At 39.7% G+C, this 12909-nt stretch overlaps 1 protein-coding gene across 1 annotated transcript in view; it reads left to right on the top strand.

Annotated features, from left to right (window-relative positions):
- SORCS3 (sortilin related VPS10 domain containing receptor 3) overlaps positions 1 to 12909 on the top strand; it is a gene marked incomplete at both ends in the record, with an annotated part of 585940 nt that overhangs the window by 503133 nt on the left and 69898 nt on the right. The window contains one exon of the mRNA XM_082855021.1: positions 2075 to 2166. Coding sequence (XP_082711147.1) covers positions 2075 to 2166 — 92 coding nt within the window. The remainder of the gene's footprint in view (positions 1 to 2074; positions 2167 to 12909) is intronic.

Below are 12909 nucleotides of genomic sequence, written 5' to 3'. Positions count from 1 at the left end.
ACTGTAGTTTAGAGCGGTTGCGTTATTTTAGTGGCATTATTTGCTTGCGGAGAAGAGGGAGGAATTGATTCTCCTTGGGGAAACTGGGAAAGGCTTCACAAGAAGAGGTGACGTTTTACTAAGTCTTAAAGGTGAGAAGGTTTCTATCTGAGGAAGACGAAGAGCACTAAACGTCTTAGTGATGAAGGTGAAGCCACCATCTGAAATCTACTTGCACAAGCTTCTGTTTGGGTCCCTTAGTGAAGATTATCATCTCCATCACCAACATTATCATCGCCGCCCCCATGGCCACCACTGTCACTACTACCACCCTCAAAAAAAAATTACCCAGGACCTCCTAGACACAAGTCCTATATTAACTACCGTAAGGCCCACAACAAAGAATAAGTTAAGATTCCTGCCCACAAGGGACTCGAGTAGATGAGGAACAGACACATAAAATAAGAACATTCCTTAAAAATATAAGATACTCTCTTACAAGTGCCGACTGGGGTAGCAACTGGAATGTAAACTCTTCTGGTCTAGAAGCTCCCAACAGACAAACCGTTGTCCCTCCAACACAAGAAATAGCTCACCTGGCCAGGTGGCCACGGTTACATTCTTTCCTTATGTTGTCACCAGTTTGGTTTTCTTTTCTCTTTTCCCAAACAACTTAGGATTCCAGCTTCCACTACATTGCTGGACAGGGCAAGAGTTAGCCGTGGCCAGAATGATACAACAGAGAGGACAGTGTGAAGAAAATAACTTCTCTCTCCTCCTCAGTGCCAAGAATCTTCTTGTAGTCCTCACCCTCAGACTTCAGTCCAGTGTTTCTGTTACGTGGCTTTGGGCTCTGGAGAGAAAAGCTGGCATTACAGGCTCAGAGGCTGTGTTTATATCTGACATACAAATGAATGTCCCTTGAGTCTTTCGTGCATTAAGGCTCACCATTAGTGTGGGCATTTAAAGGCAAATATGAGAAATAAAACCAATTGAAAGGTTTAGGCCTGAGAGTCCATTTACTTTCCTCTGTGGTGTTCCCTAGGACATGTTTATAGGAGACACCACTCCTATTCTCTCCCTTTTAAGTCTACTTATACTTTCTTACCCCTTCTAGTACTTCTCACTTAACCCACCACCCCAACCTCTCCATCCAGGCTGTAAGAGCCACCATTAGTGGTTAAGAGCTAGAGGAAGTCTCCGGTTCCACTTTCCTCTAGATGATCTAGAGGAGAGAACCGGTTCTCCGGTGGAGAAATATTCTTTCTGTCTTAGGTTGGAGACTTAAAAGTCATAAACTGTACAAGTGTTGCTATATGTGGGGTTAGGTCTAAACTAAGGCTCTGAGACTTGCTCATGGTAGGTGCCTAGTAAATGCCTGTGTAGATGGATGGATGGATCACTGAATGAGTGAATGAGTGAGTGGATGGGTGAATAGGTAATGGACAAATAAACCAAAGAATCAGTAACTCTGGGTCCGAGGAAGCATGGTGTCCTCGTGAGCATTTAGAGTGAGGATGCCCTAGCACTAAACTTAAGTCTTCATCCAACTTGCATGGGAACTTAGGAGGTGGTGGCTAAGTCTGAGAACTCAGTCATCACGTCGATCATAATGTCTACAGGTCTAAAAGGAATTGTCCTATAAGTTCATAGATAATTTATAAACATTATAAATGTTTATAAGACACCATTTATAAATTAGCAAACGTCTCATTTGAAAAGATGAGAAAGAGAAAGCTGAGTAGTCAGTTACTCAGATGAAAAGAGGGGAAGCTTTTGAAGTCATATGTTCCATTGAGTTATCTAGTTGAGCATGCGTCTTGCTGCCTGAACCTCTTGTGGCACACTGCTCACAGTACTCGGGGAAAGAGCCCTGGAAATGCCATTTGAGTAGCCGAGGGACAATCACTTGTTCTCTACAAGCCCATTTCCTCATCTATTAAATGGGGATGACATTACTTGCCAAACTTCCTGATAGGGTTGTTGGCAGGGGCGGAATCTAGATGAAACAATATATGTGAAAAACTTTGTAAACTGTCAAGCACTATGCAAATGTAAGGCGTTGCTATGATTGTTATTGTTGTTGTTGTTCCAGATCTTTGATGAAGAGTACAATGTCTGGTTCCTAGACTGGGGTGGCGTCCTCGTGGCCATGAAACACACACCTCTGCCAGTCAGGCATTTGTGGTAAGGACAGCTCCCTACCCTATTAATGAGCAACATTTTAGTGGAAAAGGTTGGGACAAGTTATTCTGCATGATTTTCTACCCGTTGTACCCATTTCTTCATCCATTTCTTTATCCATCCATCCATTTGATGTACATTACATCATCCAACTCTTTGGTAACAGTAGCAGGCCAGATGATTTAGATGGGGAAGTATAATGAATACAGTGGGGTGGTAGGAATGGGTGCTCAGATGAGCCAGAAATGAGCAGGAAGGGCCTTCAAGTTCAAGCAGCCAAGATTAACAGTCCAAAATACAGGAGCTGGACATTGCTGTAAGAAGAGGGTTAGGTGCATGTAGCAATACTAAGTTCAGTTCTAGACCAGTTGAAGTTGAGATATCTAGGAACATTCAAGCAGAGATGAAGATTAGTTGTCAGATACATTCATCTGAAGGTCAGGAGAGAGGTCTGGGATGACACTTTAGATCTGGAGTCACTAGCCGTTAGGTGGTAGTTAAAGCCATGTCCGTAGGCTGCACGCCTCATGAAAGTGGGTACAAAAAGGAGAAAACAGGGACTCCTGTGGAATACTGTTGAATACCAACATGCAGAGCAGAGGAAGAAATTATAGGAGAGGCTAAGGAGAAATAGCCAAAAAAGATAAAAACACAGGAGAAATGTTTTCATGGATGCTGAAGGAAGGGGTGATCAGTAGCACCAAATTCTATAATCAGAATAGATTTTACGGAGTGAAAAACAATCTAGAATTAAGCAATGGAAGAGGTCATTGGTGATCTTTGTTAGAGTACATTCACAAGAGAGGTGGGGTTGAAAGGTAGAGTGCAATATATGAATGAATAGGTGAATGAATGATAAAGAATGAAGTAAAGTAGAGACAGTGTAGATAATCCTTCCCAAGAAAGTAGATTATGGAATGCAGTTGAGTGTATGTATGTAAGACCCTCCAGGGAAGACAAAGAGTTGAGTGAGAATATATTATGATGATGATTATAACGATGATGATGATGTTTTTGTTTTTGGCAGAGGATGGATAAGTATCGTGTATGTTTATATCCTGAAGGGAAAGAATTTCAGGCTTCAAATTCAGCAGAATGAACATTTGAAAGAGTGAATGTTTGGTAGTAGAGGGAATGCTATCTAGAATACAGTTGTTGGGATTCACCATGGACTGGAAGATGGATGCTGGCATAACTCCCAGGCCCTTGATTTTGGGAGACTAACCCTTTCAGAGTAAGAGTTTTACTTAGAAGCATCAGTTTGTAATCAGGAAAAGAAAAAATCAGCTTAGGATCCCCGGGTACCAAATTCAAGCTTCAGCCACCTTGGCAAGGATTTAAAGTTTCTCTTAGTTTGGCCAATTATTACGTTAAAGCCGTTTGTAGAAAAAAAAACAAAAACAAAACACACACACACACACAAACAGTGCCCTGCCAACTCAAGCATGAGCTTGAAGAAGTTCCTAATGTAATTGTTTATCATCCTTTTACTACTGCTTTTATAATTTTTGGGTAGTATGAGAAGAGTGGAATGACTTGATAGTAATGATAGTCAGCATTTACTCAGGGATTATTAAATTCCAGGCACTGTTCTAGGCCCTTTCCATGAATTACCTAAGTTCCTTCTTGAAACCACCCTATGCATTTCCCTGTGGGTACTCGTTTTATCGTAGCATTAAAATGCAGACATGCTAAATACTTTGCTCGGAGCTACACAGCTAGTACCTTGCAGCACCAGGCTGGGTTTCTATCATGGATGCTCTTCTCTTTTACCTGCCAATTTTCCAGATACTTTAATGAGTACACAGAGGCTTATCACATGGTCTCTGTCCTCTGGGAGATCATAGTCAAGATAAGGAACTTAGTCCAAGCAGTGTCTACGAAAGGATGCTGACTGTGTGCATTGCTGGAATCCTGAGGCCGGATAGAGCCCCCCGCCGGTGTGTGAGGGGGTCTTTGTGCAGCAGGTGATGTGAGGGCTGATCCTTGATAAAAGGATTCCAGGAGTAGGAGAAGTGATGGGAGGAAAGCCAAGGGAAGGGAAAACTCTGACCAAGCCTGGAATTCGGGAGATGTAGGGAGTACTCAGAAGACTGTGTGTGGTTGGAATCAAGCATGTGAGTAAGTAATGGTGGGTAGGCCTCAGAAGAACTTAAACGCCAGTTTAAGGGCTTCAGGTTGAATCTGTAGATAATTCCTTTTTTTTTTTTTTTTTTTTACATCTTTTTTGGAGTATAATTGCTTTACAATGGTGTGTTAGTTTCTGCTTTATAACAAAGTGCATCAGTTATACATATACATATGTTCCCATATCTCTTCCCTCTTGCGTCTCCCTCCCTCCCACCCTCCCTTTATGTAGGTAATTCCTTCTACTACCGAGACCTCTCTCTCTGTGGTGAGAAGAGTTCTCTCTACTGAGGACTGAGTAGGACTTATACACTCAGGGAGGGCAGCTTGACTCTTAAGACAAGTTTGTTGTTTTTTAACCAAGAAAAGTAACATTCCTTAGTCATTATCATTGTGTTCTAAGCACCTCTATCTAAATCTCAATGACATAATTGATAAATGCCCTGCAGACAGATACAGCTGGCAGATTTCCTCCCCTTAAGTCCTGGGAGAAGAGGGTGGCAATCCCATCTTACCCTTGACTGTCACCCTCCTGCTCTCTCTCCTTCATGTGGTAGGGACTTAGCGCTCACTTCATGGTTGAATTTTAGAGACTTTTACACAAAAGTTGCCTTGTCCTAAGGAAGACAGGAGTTTGCTATTGTTATTTCTTTTTGGTGACAGGAGAGGAGAGTACATTTGGCATGGAGCAGAGGAATAGAGAAAGTTTTGGCTTTGGCGAATCTTAGCATCCTTACATCTTGACCATTCAGTCTGTTCTGCAGTGGTTTCTCTCCAGAGGCCTGATCACTTCTAGAAGGAGTACTTGTCTAGTGTGGAGGGAAACCATCCAAGTTGGGAAAATCAGTATTCACTCAGGGATATGTAAGTAGGATCAAATCCTGCCTTTCAAAGGCATTAATACAAAGTTTGAGTTTCCCCTTATTCCATGAAATATCTCTTTTGTTGGTAAAAAATATTTATTGAGCTCAGAAGAAGAGCTGCCTCCCATTGAATTTCCTCTTATAATAGTCATGCTAATACTACCCTCCATTTGTTCACCTACTTCAGTTTACAAAGGATTCGAGATGATTTTTCAAACTAAGCTTTGGAAATAGAATTTTCTCCATTTAAAGGATGTTGATGCTGTCATTTCTCATAAATGCTACAAATGCTTCCCTGAACTTAGATACCACCCATGACTTCTGCTTACTTGCCTGTCTCTGAATGCCCTTCTCCGAAACAGTCCCTGTGACCGTTACGTGCCAGCTACTGAGTGTGTGTGCTAGCAAACAACAGTGGCACTTAACTCATTCAGGAATTCTTATTTTTTTAAATTTTATTATTTTTTAAACATCTTTATTGGAGTATAATTGCTTTACATTGTTGTGTTAGTTGCTGCTGTATAACAGAGTGGATCAGCTATACGTATACATATATCCCCATATCCCCTCCCTCTTGCATCTCCCTCCCACCCTCCCTATCCCACCCCTCTAGTTGGTCACAAAGCACCGAGCTGATCTCCCTGTGCATTTTGTGCTCATCTTTCGAGGCTAAGTAAGTGTTCTGTAGGGGCCTGACCTTATCATGATCATCAATGTTTCCTTATAAACTTCTTGACTAATTTTGTCTCTGGCTGGCTTATGAATTGCAAGCTTGTGAAACTCAAATGCAGTTTCTTCATCACCAGGAGCTTCTAATTAAGTTACAACCCTCAGGGTAAACACAGAGCTCATTTGAAGTGGAAGAAAGGTTAAGTGATCAGTTCATTGTTCTTTTCAGTAGTAGGTCTCAGACTCACCGACCTTATTTTGGCAGCAGATACAAATGTATATATATTTGCATAGGAAAAAGATACTGGCCTACCCGCTCTCCCACAAGGGTATAGTGGCTCTCGAATTTAAATAATAGCTACATCGCCTTTCAGAGAAAATGAGAATCATAATTGAAAAGCTGGGGAAAGGTTAGCTAGGCTAACAAGGCATGCTGTTTCCTATAAATTGAAGTGATAGGTAGCTAGATATGCATGAAGACAAAACAGCATACAAATGAACCCATCCATTTGTGACCGTGTACATTTAGATGCATTGAGATTAGAACCTAAGAGCTATTTCAGGGAAGCCCTCCATCCGGTATTACCAGTATTACCTTTGTACCTTAGAAGCATTAGAGTGAAATGAACAATGGCGCCCCATGGAATGCAGTGCTGTAATGAAAACTCACAACAGACAGAGCTACTCACTGGAGGGTGAACTGGGGTCCTACTGTTTGCTTAGCCCTGACAAGCTGTCAGTGTCTCCTTTCAAAGGGAGGTTCTTGGAAACTAAAACCAACATCACCTGGCCGTTCTTGTTCCTTTGCTCTTCTGTAAATGGTGGTGGACACTGGCATTCTGTTCATAGAAACATTCACATGAAAACAATAGTTCCAGCCAATACGTGCCTCTGAGAGGCGAAAGTGCATGTGCTACTCTGAAGGACTTCTGTGTGGCTACAATGCCATCACCTCATGCGGCTGGGATAATAAAAAATAGAGCAGTGCACCCACCAAAAGGAGGAACATTGATCCTCATTGGCCATTATAACTATTTCTGTGCTAGAGTGTTCCGGGGAGGACTCTGATTGTTCTTGGAAGATTCTATTCCTTTTAGTGGCTCTTACCTCAATATTATCAAGTCATCAATTCATGGAGTAAGGAAGGGTCTTGGGGGGCAAGTTGTCTAGTTTCACACATACTACAGCAGATACCTCTGTGACACCTAAGGGTGACACCCCACTTCACCAGGACGGCACAGAGCTGACCAGTTTGAATGAGTTTCCACCCTGTATGTTGGCTTTAGTTGTTAGGAAGATTGTTTTGCGCTGAGCAATAACGAATCTACTTGTAATTTCTGTCCATCAGTCCTTGTTCTGCTGCCCAGACCTATGCAGAGTAAGTCAGCTCCAGAAACGCATGCGATTTTTAGAGTCCTACACCTATAAAGGACCTCAAGAGATGGCTGTGTCTAGGCTTTCTAAGTTCTGGGAACTGATCAGATACACAGTTCAAGACAGATTGCATGCATTTGTTCATTTATTTCTCACATATTCATTGAACCTATACTATTTATCCAGCACTAGTAGAGGGGCTGGGATATACCAAAGGACAAGACAAAGTACATGGGAGCTTACATTCTTGTTCAAATATTTGACTTTCCTTTTTAGAACAATTATGAGAATAGAAATCTTTTTTTTTACCTTATTCTATCTGTATTGTTTAATTGATATTGTCATGCATCTATCCACATTCTCTCTGATTTCATTCGCAGATGTTACCCCTTTTCAGTAGGCAGCAATAGCTCTAGATCGTTGAACTGTTTTGTGTGTTGAACTATTTGGAAGCTTTCTTACTAAAAAAGTTAAAAGGTGATGGTAAATGATTCAGCTCTTATTCTTCTTTCCCCTAAGCTATCTTCAGATCATATAACCTGTTTCTAGAACAACTTGTTTCTTACTTTTAATCGCATTGATTGTCAGTTTTCTACAATGATTGAAACTGAACATAGTGTTGAGGACCTGGTGGAAGGATAATTTCTTTTATTATTCATGCTCCCTGTCTGTGAACACACGCTAGACTCACAGTGCCTTTGATGATCACAATAGGGACACTGCTGGAATATATTTATATTTATATATATATATATAATATATATATATATTATATATATATAATATATATATAAATATATATATATATAATATATATAATATATATAATATATAAATATATAAATATATAAATATATATATAATATATATAAATATATATATATATATATTAATATATAATATATATAATAATATATATATAATAATATATATAATATAATATATAATATATATATTATATATATATAATATATTATATATATATTATATATATATTTTATATATATATAATATATATAATATATATATAAATATAATATATATATATTTATATTATATATAATATATATTATATATATAATATATATATAAATATATATAATATATATATATAATATATATTATATTATATATATAATATAATATATATAATAATATAATAATAATATATATATAATATATATAATATAAATATATATAAATATATATATATAAATATATATATATAATATATATATAAAATATAATATATATATATAAATATATTTATATATATTATATTTATATTTAGGTGATTAACAATCACCTCAGCTTTGTTTTGTTTTGTTTTCAGCTTGAGCTTCTCATTAGTTACTCTTTCTCCTTTCTCTGGCTGTGGGGCTCTTTGTTTTTTCATTTTAATGAAGCATTCTGCTTTAAGTTGGTCCTCTCCTATAAGTGACTGCCAAATCTACATCCCTGGCTTTGATCTGTCTCCAGAAATCCAGATCCATCCATCCAAAGGTCCTCTTGACAGTGTTACAACACGGAAATCCAAAAAGCATCTCAACCTTGACGTGGACCAAACAGAAACAAACAAATAAACAAAAAGCTTTGCTTCTCCTGTTCTTTACATTTCCCTTTCCCAGTTGCTTAACCCCCCAAAACCATGTTGTCTCTGACTTCTCTCTTTTGTTCAAGCAAAGTCCTATTGACTTCATCTGGAAAAATAGCCTAAAAATCTTATTGACTTTACGTGTAAAAATATCCTCAACCTTTCGTCCCTTTCTGTGTCCACTATTAAAACCATTATCCAAGCCCCTTCTCTTACTTGGTCTCTTATAATTGCCATGCGTCCCCCACCGATTCATCTCCTTGCATCAACTTTGGGGCCTGACAATACATTCACCACAAAGAAACCATCTTGTAAAGGTTAAATCAAATCATCTCTTTCCCATTTCAGCTGGGGACAAGGTCCTTTGTAATCTGGCCCAGCCTTACTTTCTTGACTCCATTTCCTCCTATTAATCCCTTTCCCACTAACCTACAACCACCAACCATCTTTCTGTCCTTCCCATACAGCAACTTCATTTCACACCAGGTTTGCCCTCCAGAATGGCTCTCACCTTGATCTTTGCATAGCAAATTCCTTACTATCATTCAGATCTCAGTTTAAATGTCACCTCCTCGGAGAGGAGAACTTTCTTAAATTTTCAATACAAAGTAGCTTCACTCACTCTCTATCATATCCCTCTATTTGAACTGTCTTCATGACACTTATTTTTAACATATTTTTTTGTATCCATTTATCTCCATATTGTTTGTCTCCTCAAACTAGAATGTAAGTTCCACTGAAGCTAGGGCCTTCCTTTTCTTGTTCATTGCTATATCCCCAGAACAGTGGCCACTGCCAACCAGGCACATGGTAGATGTCGATAAATATTTGCTAGGTGAATTCTATTTTCTTTTCGTTCTATAGTCCTGTCTTGTTACTATTTAGAAGTCAATTGTAACTTTACCCCTGTCTCCCTGAGTACTGGCAGTCTTATCAATTTCAATTTCACCTGTCGGCCTAATAAGGGCTTCCCTATTCCTTTGTCTTGGCCATTAATAAGCTATTGAATAGAGGAGGAGAAGGTGGGTCCCGTGGGGTTACCATTCAATACAGTTACTTCAGAACATCCAAAAACTCCTAGTCATCTGAAAGAATAGCTCTCACAAATGACAGACCCAAGTTTCTGATACTCAAGAGATTAAATTTTATAATGTATTTTTTTGGAGTTTCTTCGGGAGTTTTGGTTTTAATAATTATCTCAGCATGAAATATTTGGGTGTTAGAAATTACTGTTCTCAGAAAGTCACCTGAATAGCACGAACCTGGGCTTCCTAGTGGTACGTTGACTGTAGATTATAGTCACAGCATTCATTCCTCACTCTGGCTCTGGAGAACTGTCCCCTGGCCTATGCTAATTTTATGTCATCCTTAGACTTTGGTTATTGTATATGCTAGCCTTTCCACCTGGATGTTGGCATTTCCTAGTGTTTTTGCTGATCCCATTCTTCCATCTAATCCATGCTTTTGCTCCTTCCATATGGATTCAGTTCATACAGCATGCTTTTATCTTCCACACCCTATCTCTCCACCTTGGGCTCAGTGTTTCTTTGGAGCTTATGTCTTAGAACTCAGAGCTCAGAAGGCTGTGATGGCCCCTCTGTTTCTATTACTTTGTGGTGTCTTATCTTCATGTATAAAGTAAAGATGACTGTCCTCTGCCCTGTTAATGGCAGTGGTGTGAAGGCTCCTCCTTCCCTGGGATGTGGTGGCACTCAACTGCAAGTTTTTCTGCTAATGTTAATCACTGACCTTCATCAGTAAGGAAACTCTGAGAATGAGATAAGGATGGAGGTCTTCAACCACTTTGGCTTCTTCCTATCAAGACAATAATCAATCCAAAGTCATCAAAATAAACAAACCAAAAACTAAACAAATATCTTTTTGTACCCTCTGGACTTATCAGACAGACTTAACTAGTTAGTGGCCATGACATACTTTGAAATACCTACAATTATTTTAGGAACCAGGATGGTACATAGCATGAAAGGTAAGTCCATTCCCAGTTATGCTCTTGTTTTCACTTTTGAATGAGGAACCCATTTCCAAGAGAAGCAGTTCAGATCTGCCCAACTTCCTCTGGTTCACCTTCAGTGATTATTTTGCCTTCAGCCTATTTAAGAAAAAAAAAAAAAAAAAAAGGCTGAAATGGCCAAATCCTTAAAAGTCAAGACAGTATTGACTTGTCTATACATTAGATCATCGGGCTATACATTAGATCTCCAAGAACTCATTCATCTTGCATAACTGAAATTTTGTACCCTTTGACCAACATCTCCTCATTTCTTCCTCCTGCCCACCCTCCACTCCCACCCCCTCAGAAACCAGCTTCATTGTGGCCAATGTTTCACTATATCCCTATCTATCTATCTATCTATCTATCTATATCAAAGCATCAAGTTATACACTTTAAATATATACAGTTTTTGTATGTCAAAGATATCTCAGTAAAGTTGTTCATAAAAAGTCAAGACAGATCCTGATAATTTAGGAACTCATAAAAACTTTTATAACCTCTGCCTGCTTTTTGTTTGTAGAAGTAGACCTCAGTATACCAGAAATACAAAACTTCTTATTGCATGAGACTAGTTTTTCTAGCTGGGTAAAGAGATTGACTTTGTAATTTTTTTTTTTTTTTTGCAGTATGCGGGCCTCTCACTGCTGTGGGCTCTCTCCTTGCGGCGGCCATGGCTCACAGGCCCAGCCGCTCCGCGGCATGTGGGATCTTCCCAGACCGGGGCACGAACCCGCGTCCCCTGCATCGGCAGGCAGACTCTCAACCACTGCGCCACCAGGGAAGCCCTGACTTTCTAATTTTTAAGATCGGTTTATTTGGGAAGAGAGGATAAGATAGAGAGACAAGTAATATCCAGAGAATGGACTGAGTAGGTTGACTAGTAATGGGGACAGGGATTCACATCCAATTCATGGATGCTAGTGTAAGTAATGCTTGAAAAATTATTGGATGGATTAAAAGAGTTTCCTTAATCACTTCTTATTTTTTTATTCATATATTCATTTAACATTATATAGTACCATGTGCCAGTGTTTCTGCTAATTTTAGGAATGCAAAAGTGAACAGTATGGTCTTTGACCTCAAAAAGATCACAGTTCAGTGGGAGAGTCAGACATATCTTTTGAAACTATGTATGTAATATCAGGTAAGAAGCATTGTAATAAAGATATGTAGGCGATATTGGGGGGGTGGGCAGACAGTGCACAAGACATATGTGACCCCTGAATTCCCAAGATTTTAATGTTGAATGGAGGGATTCAAGATGAGTTAAGAAGTCATCACTCAGCACTATGATAGGTGAAGGCCTGGGTGTTGTAGGAAAATAGAGTTTCTACAGTTGAACTCAGTATCCTGTGTTGTGGAGTCAGAGAAAAATTAAGAATTAACCAGGCCAAAAGAATCACAGGGCTTCCCTGGTGGCGCAAGTGGTTGAGAGTCCGCCTGCCGATGCAGGGGACGCGGGTTCGTGCCCCAGTCCGGGAAGATCCCACATGCTGCGGAGCGGCTGCGCCCGTGAGCCATGGCCGCTGAGCCTGCGCATCTGGAGCCTGTGCTCCGCAACGGGAGAGGCCACAACAGTGAGAGGCCCACGTACTGAAAAAAAAAAAAAAAAAAAAGAATCACAGAAAATGAAGCAAATAAAGCTGCCTTGGGGAAGGAGGAGTGTTGGGAAAAGCTTCTCAGAGGAGATGGTCTTTGGGCTTTGTCCTCCAGTTAAATCAAGGGGCAGTAGGGAACTCGATAATATCAAGAAAAGGAAGGAAGCAACTGTTCAAGATTGCTCAAATCCTCTCCACTAGCAGCATCCCTTTAAAGAGTTTCAGACGCTGTGTCCACAAAGGGCCAGACCTTCCTCTTACTGTTGGTCGAAAGATGGAACAGTGTTGCCCAGAACAGCAGACACTCAATAATCGTCCCTAAAAGCCCCTTAAAGTGTCATCGGGGAGGGAAAATGATACTTCATCCATTCTGAACAAATAGGTAATGGCTATTTTTAAGGTTTGATCTGAAAGACACACACCTCCCCTCCCATAGGGTAAACCCCGCACTACTGAATTTATCTGTGTCAGAGACTCCAGAGGCTGAATTGATTGTGCTGTAAATTG

This window comes from Leucopleurus acutus (genome assembly GCF_964270905.1).
Source record: "Leucopleurus acutus genome assembly, chromosome: 14".
Taxonomy (NCBI): domain Eukaryota; kingdom Metazoa; phylum Chordata; class Mammalia; order Artiodactyla; family Delphinidae; genus Leucopleurus; species Leucopleurus acutus.
This window is presented reverse-complemented; position numbering and strand designations above follow the sequence as displayed.